The following is a 15,767-nucleotide window of genomic DNA, read 5'->3' on the forward strand; positions in this document are numbered from 1 at the left end:
TGTGGGTTTTTCCCCCTGGGTTTTAAATCCCATCGCTGTATGGGATTTGAGCACTTTGCCTCCTTGTGATAAACTCCCTATACTTGAGCCTCTATTTCCTCTGAGGCATGGGGTGAAGTTGTCTTACGTCTAGGAAAGCTGAGGCTACCACCTTCTTTCTTTTAGACTCGCAGGTGCTGCAATATCCCTTGGCATCCAGAATCAGAGTTAATGGCACCAAAGATGCCACTTCCAGTGTCTCATTGGCATGAGCTTTGGCAGACTTGTACTGCATCTGAGGAAGGAGACACTGGAGAAATAACCTCCGCTCTGGGCCCCACAACAAACTCCAACTCCCAGAATTCCATAGTCTTGAGCCAGACAAAGAGTTAAAGCGGTGCCAAATCAGGTTATTTCTCCAATCTGGATGCAGCCTCTGTCAGAGAGCTCTGGGGCCACAATAAACTACAATCCCCAGGGTTCCCTAGCACCTGATCCAGGGCAGTTCAAGCAGTCTGGAAGCGAATTCTGCCTGCAGTGTGTCCTGGTCCTGAAAGGGTGGGAACTCCAGCTGAAGTGGAGGCGGTTCAAAAGTTTACCTGGGAGGTGCCCCCCCCCCAGGCAGCAGGGAGAAAGAGAAGGAGAGGGAAGGCAGGATGAAGGCAGGCAGAAGGGCAAAGGCGAGGGGAGGAAGGGAGCAGGGAGAGCTGACCCTCTGGGAGGCAAAACCATCTCTTTGTAAATAAAAAATCAAGTAGCCTTGAGAGAGTGAGTGCTGGTGGAAGTGAGGGGAGAGAAGGGCATGGGCCTGAACCAAGGAGTGAGGGGGCCCACAGGCTAATGGGCTTAGGGGGGAAAGGGGAGTGAAGGCATATGGCCACCTCAGCCTTGTCCTGTCTCCTCCTCTCCTCTGCAGGTGAGCAAGGCAGCCCCCCCAGGGCCCGCAATGGAGAGACAGAGGTGAGCAGGGCGCCTCTGGAGGAAGGAACCGCCGCCAAGCCCTGCGACATGGAAGAGAAGAACGAGAACAACAAGGAGGAGAAAGAGAAGGAGGAGAAAGAGAGGAAGGGGGACATGAAGGAGGAGAAAGGGAAGGAGGAGAAAGAGAAGGAGGAGGAGGAGGAGGAGGAGGACAAAGAGAGGAAGGAGAAAGAGAAGGAGGAGAACGGCGGGGAGCCCAGCACTCCTTCCCCTCCACCATCGGTTCCTTGCAGCCTGTGCTTCCAAGCAGGGAGCCCACTGGAGCCTGAAGCAGAAGCAGCATCTTCTCCTCCTTCTTTTTCCTCCTCCTTCTCCAGAAGCAGCAGCATCGTGGTCCAGAGCCAGTGGGAGATGCACAACAACAACAACAGCACCACCAATTCTGGCTCAGAAGAAGAAGAGGAGGAGGAGAGAAGGAGGAAGAGGCAGGTGGACAGGACTGAGGCAAGAGGTGGCCAGGAGCCTTCCTTCTCCTCCTCATCTCCATCTTCTTCTCCTTCCCAGGAGTTTCTCCCTTGGGTCTCTCCATCCTCACCTCCTCCGGACCTGGTGCTGGAGGTGTGCGGGCGTCGCCTGCGGGTCCACAAGGCCGCCTTGGCAGCGGAAAGCGACTACTTCAGGGCACGGGCCTCGCGGGAGGTGCTGCGGGTGTCTGGGGTGAGCTTCGGGGCGGTGTGGGCGCTGCTGGAGTTTGCCTACACTGGGAGGATGGTGTCATCACTGGGGCCGGAGAACCTGGGCGAGGTGGCGAGCGGGGCCCGGGCCCTGCAGATGCCCTCTGCGCTCCGGTGTGCTGCTGAGGAGATGCAGGGCCAGCTCCGCCTGGACACCTGTCTGCCCCTGCTGGCCCTGGCCAAGAGGCACCGCCTGGCCCCACTCCGGGAGGCTGCCTACCGCTTCATGAGCCACCACTACCTCCAGGTCCTCCGGCAGCCTTCTGTCTATGGGCGGCTCAGTGGCACAGAGAGGGAACTCATCCTCAGGCGGCGCTGGGAGGCCGGGCGGCCCTGTCTCTTAGCGGCTGAGGTGAGTGATGCCTTCGAGAGAGCCGCCTTGGCCGGGTCCAGACCCCCGAGCAGAGAGAGCAGTCGGCCCCAGAGCCCTTCCTCGGTGATGTCCCTGGAGGAGAGTGGTGCCTTACTCCACTGCTACCAGGAGGAGGCCCAGGAGTGGAGGGTGCTGACCCAGTTGCCTGAGGAGGCCAGAGCCAAGGGCTGTGCCATGTGTGTCCTCTACAACTACCTCTTCCTAGCCGGGGGCATTGCCACTACTACTACCGCCACTACTCCAGGGCCCCCGAAGCTCTCAGACAAGGTCTTCTGCTACAACCCCTTGACCGACACCTGGAGCCAAGTGAAGCCCATGGGCCAGCCCCGCTCCCAGCTCAAGCTCCTGGCCCTGGACGGCTGCCTCTACGCCATTGGTGGGGAGTGCCTCTTCACTGTTGAGAAGTATGACCCCCGGGCTGACCGCTGGAGCCCCGTGGCCCCCTTGCCCAAAGGAGCTTTTGCCGTGGCCCATGAGGCCACCACCTGCAACGGGGAAATCTATGTCTCTGGGGGGTCCCTCTTCTACCGCCTCCTCAAGTACGATCCCAAGCGGGATGAGTGGCAGGAGTGCCCTTACAATGCCAGCCGGAGGCGCTCGGCTGACATGGTGGCCTACAAGAGCTGCATCTACCGCTTCGATGTCAGCAGTGGCCGGGGGGAAGCGGGCCAGGCTGGGGCAGTGGAGGTCTTCCGCTACAACACGGTGGCCAAGCACTGGGGCCAGTGTGCCTCCTGGCGCCCCTCTGGCAGCCCCCTCCAGCCTTTCCGCTGCGCCGCCTTGGCCAACACCATCTACTGTGTCAACCGGACTGGTGTGCTGCGCTTCCACCTGGCCCAGGATGGGCAGCTGGAAGCCGACGGCAGCCTCAAGGGCACCTTTGACCCTGAACTGCTCAAAGCCCCCTTGGATGCCAAGGGGCTCCTTCTCCCCTTCGTCCTCACCCTCCCAGAGAAGGAGAAAATGGCAGAGCCGGAGAGCCCACTGACATTGTGAGAGCCAACCCGCTTTTGGAAGGGGCACACAGGCCGTGTCACTTAGGAGTTTATCACACTGGGGCTGATTTTGGCATTAAAGAGAGAGTAAAGTGCATTTAAAAGCACCCAGCACATGAAGTGAAAATGGCAACTAATTGCACAAATGATTATCACAAACAATTGCGCAAATAAAGGGATATGGGAAATGCATTGTCGCTGAAATCCTGAAAGTAAAAAGATGCATGTTAATGTGTCTTTGGAACCACTTTAATGGCGGGGTTTGTGCACTGTCGTGTGAAATAATTTCACATAATTATGCGTTTTTTCCAGGATATTCATGTGATGAACTCCCGATCTCCTTCGTGTGATAAACTGGTTAGACTGCGCCATTGGGTGGTGTCAGTGTTGCCAGGCGTCTTCTGAGAAAAAGGCCAGGGCAGGAACATGGCCTTCCACTCTTCTTCAGTAGGAATGGTGGTTGTGGTGCCAAACCTAGTATAACCAGCAGAGGTAGGAAATCACCCATCTGACACCAGCTTTCTTTCACCAGTGGAAACAAAATGGAAAGGCATTGCCACAAATTTCCTTAATTTACATATGCATGCACCCCTTTGGAGACTTCCAGCATCCCACTGACTGGACAGCCCTAAATGTTCAGAGCTTTCTTAGTATGCTTCATGTAAGAACAAGCCTCCTGGTGTTTATATAAACCAGCCTGTGAAAAGCTGGTTGATTCATATGAATTGTTGTATAGTCTCTGTGCCACTTTCCGGTCTCAAAGTATTCCGGGGTTGCATCAAAATCAGGAAAGAGGCAGCTTTGAAATGAGTTGCAGTTATAGGATTGTTCATACTGTACATACACATCTTTGAAAGGGGATCTTTTTGACATCCTCTTTCTTTTTCTCTTGTATTCCAATAGCAACTTGTGCAAAGAAAAGGAAAAAAAAAACCTGCAAGCAATGAGTGGGGTTTAGAAAAAAATAATAACAGGATGATTCAACACTTCTTGTGTTAGAAGCAGTGGATGATCATATGGGTAACAATTTTTTTCTTTTAAAATGTTTAATGGAGTCTTTATGGAAAGCATGGCATTGTACAACCTCAGGAAGTTGTAACCACAGTACACAATTTAGCAAAGGCCAGACTCAAAAGGTTTGAAACACTTCAAACTTCTCCCATGTGTACATACTGGGAAAAGAAGGAAACTATAGCAAACACTTTAATGGAGCTATAGAATTCTACTTGGCTTTTTCTTTAAAAAACAAAAAATGTGTGTGTGTGTGTGTGTTTTTTTAGACACAGTCTATCAAGAATGTATAATGTTTGGTCTTAACATAAAGTCATGGTTGTTTTCAGTCATGGCTCTGTGTTATAACTCACATGTTCAGACCTTGACAAATTGGCAAGAGAGAACATAGCAGTGAGATTTTGTTGTTGTTGTTGTTGGTTTTAATTCATTGCTGTTAGCTGCAAATCAGTGCATGCCAATGAAAACCAAATGTGGCTTACATGGAAACTTATTACACACAACTGGAATATTTCACTTTCATCTTCAGAGTCCTTTGATAAGGGGGAAAAAACCCTCCTGCCATTATTCACTTAAGGAAGCAAGAAGACATTTTGATAGAAAAGGTGATTTACAGCCTGCTGTGTTAGCACCCTTGGTTGTAAACCAGGCTGATTTTATTGTAGTTAATAGTTCACTTGTCAAACTCATTATATACAGAGGCCATATACTTTCTGTTCTGAACCTTTTGATGAATAATTGTTTACCAGCACATTCTAACAAGGAGATGGTTAACTTTCATGCTTGCCTCCAGTTGGATCATATTTGTTTTTACATAGACTGGAAATGGATACTTTCAGTCAGTGTAAAATTTGACTAATGCTATCATCTTGCATCCAACTAGCTGGTTATTCTTGCACAAAAGAGCGTGCAGTAGCCCAAGGTTGGGCAAGGTGTGACTCTTGGGCCACTTAAGGCTGCTCATGTGGCCCTCAACCTATCCATGTTTGCCAAACCGTCATTTTCCTGAGCCAAAAGGAGATGGGAGATCCAGGAGAAGCAGGTCACCTTTTAAATAGGTTGTGTCCCTCCCCTGTTTAAAACAACTCCCCTGCATTTCAGTACTAGAATTGGTGGTTATAGCCAGTTGTACATTTCTGGGTTGTTTTTTTTTTTGGGGGGGGGTCTTTGTGTGTGGAGGGGACAAGGGCAGAATTTTGTCTCCTAGCCCACACTTGGACTAGAACAACAGAAAATCTTGTTTTACAGCTGACACACACCATGACCTTTCAGAAACTGCTTTTGACATTTCCTTCTTGTTGCAAAAGCAGTTTGTCCTGAAGAGAGAAGTAAGTTGCTATGGGAGAAAAACAAGTTTAAAAAAAGGCTCCCTCCTGTCAGTTCAGAGCTCTGTTTCCATGGAGTTTCATGAAGCACTTTCTAGCATGTGTATCTTTCAGACAAAACAATTATAGCACTTTAACTGCCATGGTAACATCCTGTGGAATGCTGGGATTGGCAGTTCAAATTCTCAGTCGGAGAGCTTGTCTGATGCCTTTGACTAAACTACAAACCCCAGGATTCCCTAGGATGTAACCATGGCAATTAAAGTGGAACCATGGTGCTATAATTATGTAGTGCGAAAGAGACCTTAGACCAGTAGTTCCCAACCTTTCAGCCTCCATTTGTTTTGGACGTCAGCTCCCAGAAGCCCCAGCCAATGTGGCCAGCAGTCAGGAATTACAGGAGCTGAAGCTGAAATCTGAAGGACCAAAGGTTGGGAACAACTGCTTTAGACCAAGGCTGCATCTGCACTGCAGCAATAATAATGTTTGACACCACTTTAACTGCCATGGTTCCATGCTATGGAATTCTGGCATTTGTCATATGTTGTGGCACCAGAGCACTCTGGCAGAGAAGGCTAAATAGCTATAAATCTCTGAATTCCATAGCATTGAGCCATAGCCATAATTAAAGCAATGTCAAACCAAGCAATTTTGTGCTCATTTGGCAGTAAGTCCAACAAAACTCAACATTTAATCCTAACATTTTAATGTAGAAGCCATTCCTTTTTTCTTCAGAGGGCTCCCATCCTCTCTGCCTCAATGATCTTGGGAGGCAAGTTAGTTAGGCTGAGAAACAATGTCTGACTTGAGATCACCCAGTAAACAGTCTGGCTAAATAGTTGACTCAAAGTTTTTCTGACCCAAGCCCCTTGCTGTGACTATAATCCTACATCAGCTTTGAAATCCATTCTGTCTTTCAGAGTTTGTTAAGTAGAAGCATTTTAACTAATATTTCAAGAGCATTCTTATTTTACACAAAAGATTAACCAATGAAATTCTGCCTGACTTACCTCAAGGGATTATTATGATGGGAAGGCAAGAGGCAAGAAACGTATCTATACCACCTTGTGGTTGGCGGAGTAGAGGTAGAATATAATGCAACCCTTAATTTTAAAAAAACACAGCATTGTGGCTAAATATAAAAACAATCATAGAACTGGAAGAGACCACAAGGGCCATCCAGTTCAAACCTTTGCCATGCAAGAAGACACAATCAAAGCACCTCCAACAGATGGCCATTTAAAAACCTCCAAAAAAGACGACCACTTTCTGAAGCAGCATGCTCCACTGTTGAACAGCTCTTACTTTAGGGAAGTTCTTCCTAACATTTTGGTGAAATCTCTTTTCCTGTAGTTTGAATCTCATGCTCCATGTCCTAGCAGCAGAAAACAAGCTTGCTACATCCTCAATATGACATCCCTTCCAATATTTCAAAAACCACACCCTTTGGCTTTTTAGTGTCAAGATGATAACTCATTCCATGGTACATATGGGATATCCTTTGCTGTCCATTCTTCCTGAACTTTATTTTGTATTTGGCATGCTGCATAGGGCTGGGGAAACCCACTTATCTCTAATGCATAGAGGACTGAGTTGAATGACTGCTAAAGGGTTTCAGGTGTAAAACATAAGATTTCTGTCCTTTCCCCACAGGGCTCAGATCTATGTCCAGGGGCATCTGTTCCAGTTCAGACTGCTTTGTACTGTTCCATTAATAAATTATTCTCTGTCACAGCAAAAAGGGGAAAAACATGGTTCAAAGTTAATGATCCCTATAGACTGTGGAATAAATTTATAACACATTCGGCAAAGTCCTTCAGCTCTGCCTTGCTGTGCACTTCAGGGGAACAAATGACTGAATGTGGTTTCCTGGGCATTTCAACACACAGCCTGATACAGCAGTTTTATAAAGTTCTAGTAAGGAACATGTTTGTTATGCCATGTCTGTCTTTTCATGCTTAATTGGACTGCATCTTTTAGTTGGATCAAAACTGGAAAGTCACCGCAGCGATTTCATTTTGTAGAATGATTCCTTTAGAGGTTTCTCCAAAGTTTGCAAGCCTGTCCTGAATGTCTTCACAAATCATTTGTGAATAACTGCACAAAAATCTTATTAAGGAGATGGGATGAAAACATTTACCAGCAGGATTTCCCTGCTTCCTCTGTTTCATGTAGCTCAGAAACATCTGTAAAACTAATCTTGCAACACTGGTAAAAATGCATCCTTGAATTCAAAGTGAAGTTGTGCACATGAGTTAGCATTTCCAGAGCTGTAATCTGTACTTAATTACTGACCATTTAATGTAGTTTCCTTTATAAGATGTTTGCATAATCAAACCCAGATCATTGCCTCTTCTGGAATAGAACATATGGGACACTTCCAAACTGATTTCCTGCTTGGTGCCCATTGTTTTATCATGCACAGACCCCTAAAATCAGGCAAATGTTTTTGTTTTTTTAAAAAATGCATCACTAAGTTGGCTAAATGAATATAGAACACGTTTTTCCCCCAAATGCAGTAAATGCGATTGAACAATTATGCTAAATATGTTTATTGCTTGAACACTGTTTTTGTATAAATCCAGTTTGCTCTGTGAGGCCTTTCACAGGAATAGCTGAGAAAGGAATGATCCAATATCCGAAATACAAACGATCTCGTTAAATAGAATGGGAATGATTTTAATCATACCTGTTAATGAATAAAACGATTGTGCAGTTCCTAATGAGTATTTTATGCACAGCGAACTCCCTTGTAAATACCTGATACAATTTCAAATGCTTAAAAAGAATAAATTATTCCCATGAACTGAGTGTCTCTCTTGTGCTTTTAGTGAGCAGACAGAGGAATGGCTTTCAGTACCTTGAGCTTTCTGCTTATAAATGGTTTGTTATTTTCTGCTCCCCACCTTGACAATGACATTGAATTTGATCTAGCTACAAAAGCACAAGTTAGGACTGTATCCCAGTCCCAGGACATGCTGTGCCCACTTGAACAGGTTGGTGTACTAGCAAAGCACAAGAAGGTTGTAAAACAGGAAGCTCTGATGACATTTTAGAGATGCTGCAGTGGCACTGTGTACTGGCATTCATATTCACAATTGAGTTGTTCTTTATATGTTCAAGGACTAGTGGAATGACCAAGCATGAAGTGGCCAAAGGAAGAAGTCACACGAGTCTGTCTTACACAGTTGTCACTAAGCCAAGATGGATGAAAGGTGATCATCCAAAGTAAATGATACTTCTTGCCTTGGTATGCCTTTGTGTTACAGCACCACTGTGTGATAAAGCCATAGAAACTCCTAGCTCACATCTGCAAAATATAAAAAGCAGTAGTCCCACTAAATTTGGGTGAAAGCATATAATAACTAAGGAGATTTTTTAAAAAAATCTATAGCTTGACTTTATGCATCAGACTTGTGTTCAGCTCTTCTTTATTTCTGGTGGGTTTCATTCTGAGTAAATAGGCTGTCAGTTTCAAATTCACGTTTTATGACAACAGAATTGTCCAAAAAGGATTTCCAGGGGTGTGTGTGTGTGTGTGTGTGTGTGTGTGTAAGTAAGTATATTTAATGGTCCTCCCCAATATTTATTTTCATGATAAATTATCATCAGTAGGCAAGAGGATAAACATTTTGGGCACAGTCATAAACTATCATATTAGAATTGTTTTCCTGATTACTCAGTAATATCCTGATGAAACTAGGTGGTCTGAAAGAAGCTAATGCTTCACGGATGGATTTTTAAGGCCTCTGAAAAATGAAAGTGACCATGCTGTGTGTCAGATTCCTTTAGCCAGTCTAGACAATCCCTTTAAGCAATTCCTTCAGGCAAACAGTGCATGCTACACTGTTTTAGGGCAGTGACTGCAAAAGTTACTGTGGGAGAGTAAGAAGCCAGTAATGTAAATCTACTCCTCCCCCCACCTCCTGTCTTAGAGGACTATTAACAAAAAGACTGTTAACACATGACTAATTGGATGCAGAACTGCAGCCAAATTGTACCATCACGAGTCTTATTTTATTCCAGCCAGTTCTGAACACTTGACTTGTTTCCCAGCACATTCAAGCCAGTTTTCAACACATAAGAAAGACACTTAAAATAATATTTTTCAGTACATTCCCCTAACCCATCCAAGTGTAAGTTCTTTTCTGTAATGAGGGAAATATCTAGGGCACCACGCAATGTTTCAGTGAGCTGGTTTGGTGCTTTGTGAGCTTTGGTGTCCGCAGTGGAAAAGACCGAATACATTTCTTCGGGGATCATGGTGATGCTGCCGCTCATCACAGATGAACTAATGCAAATGCTTTGGTCATTGTGCGCAACTGGAGTGAACTGAACTACATACAGATCAAATGTGTTTCATTAGCAGTTTGTTTTTAAATGCACGGTCAAACATTTCCATAAAGCATTTTATGTACTTAGGGGTAAACTGTAATGGAATAAATGCAAGCAGAAAGCAAAACAAAGAAATCTTGCAGTGAGTTAGGGTGTTGGCTTCTCTTAATGTGTCATACATGGTGTTAATGCATTCTTATAATACGGCCAAGACAGTTGTGTTCAAAGTCAGATTTTATAAATCTTGATATAAATCTACCCTGCTTGGAAGGCATTAGCTTCTCCTGACAGAGCAGAACTTTTTACATTTACAGTGTGCTGTTTTGCAAAGTGGGAAATCATAATCCCTCCCCCTCAGCAGTTAATACCCTGATTCTGTTGGTTACAAGATTGGCAGGTTGGCACATCGAGACCCAAGTGCCGTGGGATGGGGTGAGCTCCCATCACTAGCCCCAGCTTCTGCCAACCTAGCAGTTCAAAAGCATATAAAAGTACAAGCAGATAAATAGGTACCACTTTGGTGGGAAGGTAAAAGCATTCTGCGCAGGCATGCTGGCCATGTGACCCACAGAGTAGTCTTTGATATCACTCTTTGGCTCAGAAATGGAGAGGAGGACCACCCCCTACAGCGAGACCCTACAGGACAGCCTTGTGAAAGGGGAAACCTTTACTTTTAATGCAACCTTTGACCTCCCAGTTATTTTGGACTTCAGCTCCCACACTTAAAGGCATCTAGGAAACTGAAGTGTAAGCCAAGAAAGGGTCACTGAGAAACAAGAATGAGTGCCAGCATTTTCAGGGAAATCCTAAGGTTTGTGGAAGAACAGCAGATTTTTTTTTAGAGCCCTCTCTGTGGGCACATGTGCCATCGCCCCAGCACAGAGTTTGCCAGAGTTTGTTACTGGAAAGCCAGAGGGACACGGCACTTTGCAATAAATAAGTGGTTTGGGTTGCGATTTGGGCACTCGGCCTCTAAAAGGTTCACCATCACTGAAATATACAGTTGGTCTTTCTTGTTTGTGGCTTTGATTTGTGTGTGTGTGTGATGTACTTTTATTTCTGAGTTATGGCAGCCCTAAGGTGAACCTATCATAGGGTTTTCTTGACAAGTTTTGTTCAGATGAGGTTTGCCATTGCCTTCTCCTACGTATAGACAACCATAAACCAGATTTCTTTGTAGATTTGATTATTCATGGATTTCATTAATATGCTCTCTCTAGGAATCTCTAGGTCCCCCAGCACAACTCTGTGGTCAACATCTGCCAAACATTGTGCTAGCGAGAACACTTCTCTAGGCATTTGTAGGTACTCCAGTGCAATTCTGTGCTCAACCTCCAGTGAATGTTGCTCACAGAGTTGTGCTAGAGGACCTAGAGATTCTTAGAGATGTGTTCTCTTAAGTAAAAAATATAATAGCTTTTTATTTGTGGTTTTTTTCACTTCCATGGGGCTCTTGAGGCCCTAACCCCAACAAATGTGAAAGGTCCATTGTATATGAGAGAGAGAAGGTGGAAGAGTGAATGAACTCAGTGAAAACTGTGTATGCTCACTATTCAGGAAATGTTGACTATTTGCTGGGAAGGAAAGAAAAAAAGGAAAACTGGATTGGGAGCAAAGAATCTCCCAGTTTCAGCCCCTTTAACAACTACAGTATTGAGGAGGAGAACATGAATGAAGAAGATGAAGAACACTGAAGAAGAGCATTCCTGGTAGGCATACAAAGCACAAATTTTGTTGTTATGGGTGTATGTTAATGGAATGAGATCAGCCCTCAAATACAACAGTGATTTCTTCCTGTTCAGAAGACTGTAGGTATGTAGAGTAAAAGACTAATAGATAAAAAAGAAAGTTATATATATTTAGCCCCCAAATTGCCTGATAAGAACCTGTGATTCTCAGGAGATCCAGAATGCTGTGATAGCCACTGAGCCAAGAGATAAAGGGCCTGCAGCAAAAATGGATACCCCTGCTGTCACTATTAGATTTGCTACAGAAAACAAAAAACAAACCACCCTGTAATTGACTTATAGAGCAAGGTGTGTGTTTTCTAGTTGGATTATGCTTCTAAAACACTGGGGGGGGGGGGGGGAGCTTTAAAATAAGATTTGTGCTCCTCATGCGCATTGTGTAAACCACAGAAAAGAAATAACATTAAAAAGCAACACCCAGCAGCATAACATGAACATCACTACCAATGCAGCATTATGAACATGGACAGAAAATTATATTCTTAATGTAAGATTTGATGGCTCTTGTTTTCTTTTTTATGTGTCCTCATCTTTGTAGGGTAGGTTATTTTTCTTTGAAACGTAAGTGAACCTGAGTCGATTGCACAATCCAGTGTAATTTGTACAAGTTGTAGTATTAAATATAGCCATTAGTAGCTGTTGCCATACTGGAGAATTAATGCAATTTGACACTGGTTTAACTGCCATGGCTCTATCCTATGGAATCCTGGTATTTGTAGTTTGTTGTGGAATCAGAGCTCTCTGAGAGAGGAGGCTAAATATCTCACAAAACCCTAGAATTGCATGCCTAATAAAGGTTGACTGACTGACCCCTAGAATTCCATAGCATTAAGCCCTGACAGTCAAGTGGTGTCAAACTGCATCAATTTTTCAGTGTAGATGCAGCAATGGTAGCTGAGCTAGGATCTCTGCCCTTACCCTAGCGTTTTACATATTGGGCCATACCCTCTAATATGCTAAAGGCTCACTACATCATTGTTACCACAGGTAATCAGAGCTTTGAAAATCTCTCTGGCCAGTGGTCACACTAGCTGACAGATATCAGGTGCTGTAGTCAAAGAAATTAATTTTTCAAAGCTCTTTTACTAGTTGCATAGCTTTCGGACAGAGAGAACTGAGGAAGAACTCAGCAATGATGCCTGGTTAGAAGCAATGAAACATCCTGGAGTGAATTTCATTTGGAAGGCAGTTGGGCAGCATCTGAAGAGGATGAAATTGAATCTCTGTGTTATCCTCTGAAATCGTTGGCCCATTGAGCCTGTTTTTGAGTGCAGTCTCCTTGTAGGTTAGAATATGAGTGGCAGCTTTTCCATGTTGTCTGCTTTTTCCTTTGCAATGCGATTGTGTTACTTTGCCTGCACAATGGTTACCAAATGGGGCAGAATGAATGTGAGGTGATTCTGCCAAGCTGATGATAGTCTTTCAATGCCTCTGAAAGGCAAGGAACACTTTGTTCTTTACTTACCTGCTTCACTTTGTATTGCAGAAAATAAAGGGGCAAATAAAGTCTGCACTCTAATAGGCTAAAGAAAAATCTTTTCTGGAATTCACTATCACATTACAGATGTGTACGCTTAGAATTAGACACCCATAACTAATTTGTATTCATGGTCCCTAGATAGTCATGATGTAGCATTATTGTAACAACTATCATAGAATCATAGAATCATAGAGTTGGAAGAGACCACAAGACGATAAGATGATGCTGCCCTCGTTGCCCATATGGAAGCAGCTCTGCAGCGCCTAACATCTTGTTTTGCTACAACTGCAGAGCTCTTTGGGCTGGAAGTCAGTCTGAAGAAAACGGAAGTTCTCTACCAGCCGGCACCTCAGGAAGAACACTACCATTCCCACATCGCTGTAGGCAAATCAGTGCTTAAGTCCGTCCAGCAGTTCACCTACCTGGGAAGCATCATCTCCTCAGATGCCAAGACTGATAAAGAGATCGATCACAGACATATAGTGCAAAGGTATATAGTGCATTCGAAAGGCTTCGCAAAAGAGTCTGGAGTAACAAACACTTGAGGCGAAGCACAAAAATCAGTGTGTACAGAGCCATTGTACTGTCTATTCTCCTTTATGGGTCTGAAACATGGGTCACCTATCACCAACACCTACAACTCCTTGAACACTTTCATCAGCACTGTTTATAAACAATTATAAATATACACTGGACTGATTATGTGACAAATGTTGCTGTCCTTGAGCAAGCAGGGATCACCAGCATTGAGGCCATGCTATTGAGGACACAGCTGTGCTAGACAGGACACGTTTCTAGGATGAAGGACCATCACCTCCCAAAAATAGCATTCTACGGTGAATTTGCCATGGGTCAGCGTAAGAGGGGCGTCCCAAAGAAGAGATACAAGGACTCCCTGAAACAACATCTCAGGCTCGGCCAAATTGATCACCAACAATGGTCTGCCCTGGCCTCGCATCGGTAGGCATGGAGACGCACTATCCACGATGCTGCAGCCTTTTTCGAAAACTCACGCTGAACGAGTCTCGAAGAGAAACGACAACACAGGAAGAACCACAACCTGGAAACATCACCCATGGAGACTTTCTGCTGTGCTTTCTGCAACCGGACTTGTTTATCTCGGATTGGCCTTTTTAATCATCAACACGATTGTAGAAAATGCGGGATGAATCCTTCCTGAATCTTCGTTCGTGAAGTAAAGCCAGAGAGAGAGATAAGACTTCCAGTCCTGCTTTACCAAGCAGCAGTCACTGCGAGCAATGCAGATCTGCTTTCCTATTGATCAGGGAACATCATACTGACCTTTCTACCTTTCACAATTCCTCCTTGGACCAGAGATTGCTGGCAGGAAGGATGGGTTGAAAACTATAGGAATATTTTGTATCCTTATTAAGCAGTATGCAGTTAGGGTAACATATGCTCATGGTATAAACTGGAGAAATACTCCAGATACTCATGTAAGGTAAAAAAAGAATGAATGAATGAATGAATGAATGAATGAATGAAAATTTATTTCTAGACCGCTATTCCTTGCAGATCACAGCGGTTTACAAAAAGCACCATCAGAAAACAATACAAAGTGACAACCCTTACTGTATGTACTCATTTACAAGTTTAAAAAATTAATCAAAAAATTGACTGAAAAACCTGGGTCCACTTCTCCATGGACTTTAGCTCTTATTAAAAAAAGGAACATGCCCTTCTCTGAGTTGAGTAGCAAAAGACGAGAGCTTAGTCCATGCTGAGAGCACCTAAAAGAAGCACCAACCACTTCTGCTCTCTCTGCCATGGCAGTGCTTCTGGCTTCTTGTTTAGCCATTTAAAGCTCCACATGACCTAGTTCCCCTCTATCCTTTATCTCTCATTTTTCCCCCCTACCAGCCTGCTTGGGTTCTGCTTTCAAGGAACTCTAGGCTTCTGATTCAACCAAGGATTTATTCTTTCTTGGCTCGGCTTTGTCCTTTCTCACTTGCTGCTCCATACTCTTGGAATGGCCTCTCTGAGCATTTGGCCTGAATTGGATGGGCTGGATCCATAATTCATGGAAGCCATAATCTACACCAACAAGGTAACAGGTTTTACAGAAATCCTGAAACTGGTAGTTCCACTTGTTCAGACATAGGAAACTATTCTCAGTGTGTGATATTATTCAGAACATTTGATACTATCTATTTTTATCAAACCCATTCCATGATTCAGGCCAATGTTAGAATATTGAATCCCACTCTGGAAGCAAGGCAGGCTATAAACCCAATAAATAAATAAATAAATAAATAAATAAATAAATAAATAAATAAATAAATATGTTAGCATCCCAGGAATACTATTGTGTGTTTACAAGGGCAAAGACACTTGGTCTATGACCTTAGATGGTAAAGGAACAATGGAATAATAATGTCTTCATCTTGTAAACTTACAGTGAAATTAAATTCTTACTTCTTATAGCACCAGGCCTTATAGTTCATGCATTATGTATTTAACAAATAAATATCCATGCTATATATAGGACTGCACACACGGTTCTCTTGTGTTCATTTTGGTTTCACAATAACTTTCTTTGGTGTGGATTAGACTGCAAGAAGGTGATCATGCCAAGGTCACCCAGTGGACATCATGTCTGAGTAATGATTTCTTAGTCCAATACTCCAACTGCTTTATACATATGGACTCTTATGATCAGACCTATTTGCCTTCCCCATCCATTCAAACTGCTTCACAGCTAATTGGACATTGGGCTGGTGGAAACAGCCACAGAAATGCTTGGAAGAAATCCAGATTGTCTAATGATTATCTATGACATTAGTGACACACTGGAACCTGTCTGGTAGTCCTGCTTCACACAACTTCCACAATGCCCCAAGACTGG

General features: G+C 44.1%; 1 protein-coding gene across 5 annotated transcripts in view; it reads left to right on the top strand.

Annotated features, from left to right (window-relative positions):
- KBTBD11 (kelch repeat and BTB domain containing 11) overlaps positions 1-8,876 on the top strand; it is a 32,146-nt gene extending 23,270 nt beyond the window's left edge. For all 5 annotated transcript variants that reach the window (XM_089531077.1, XM_089531079.1, XM_089531078.1 and 2 more), the window contains one exon: positions 896-8,876. In XM_089531077.1, the coding sequence (XP_089387203.1) occupies positions 896-3,003 (2,108 nt within the window). In that variant the 3' untranslated portion in view covers positions 3,004-8,876. The remainder of the gene's footprint in view (positions 1-895) is intronic.
- Positions 8,877-15,767: the final 6,891 nt, after the last annotated feature.

The sequence above is a fragment of the Sceloporus occidentalis genome, unplaced genomic scaffold, assembly GCF_023333645.1.
Source record: "Sceloporus occidentalis isolate IW3139 unplaced genomic scaffold, rSceOcc1.0.p SCAF_6, whole genome shotgun sequence".
Lineage (NCBI taxonomy): Eukaryota > Metazoa > Chordata > Lepidosauria > Squamata > Phrynosomatidae > Sceloporus > Sceloporus occidentalis.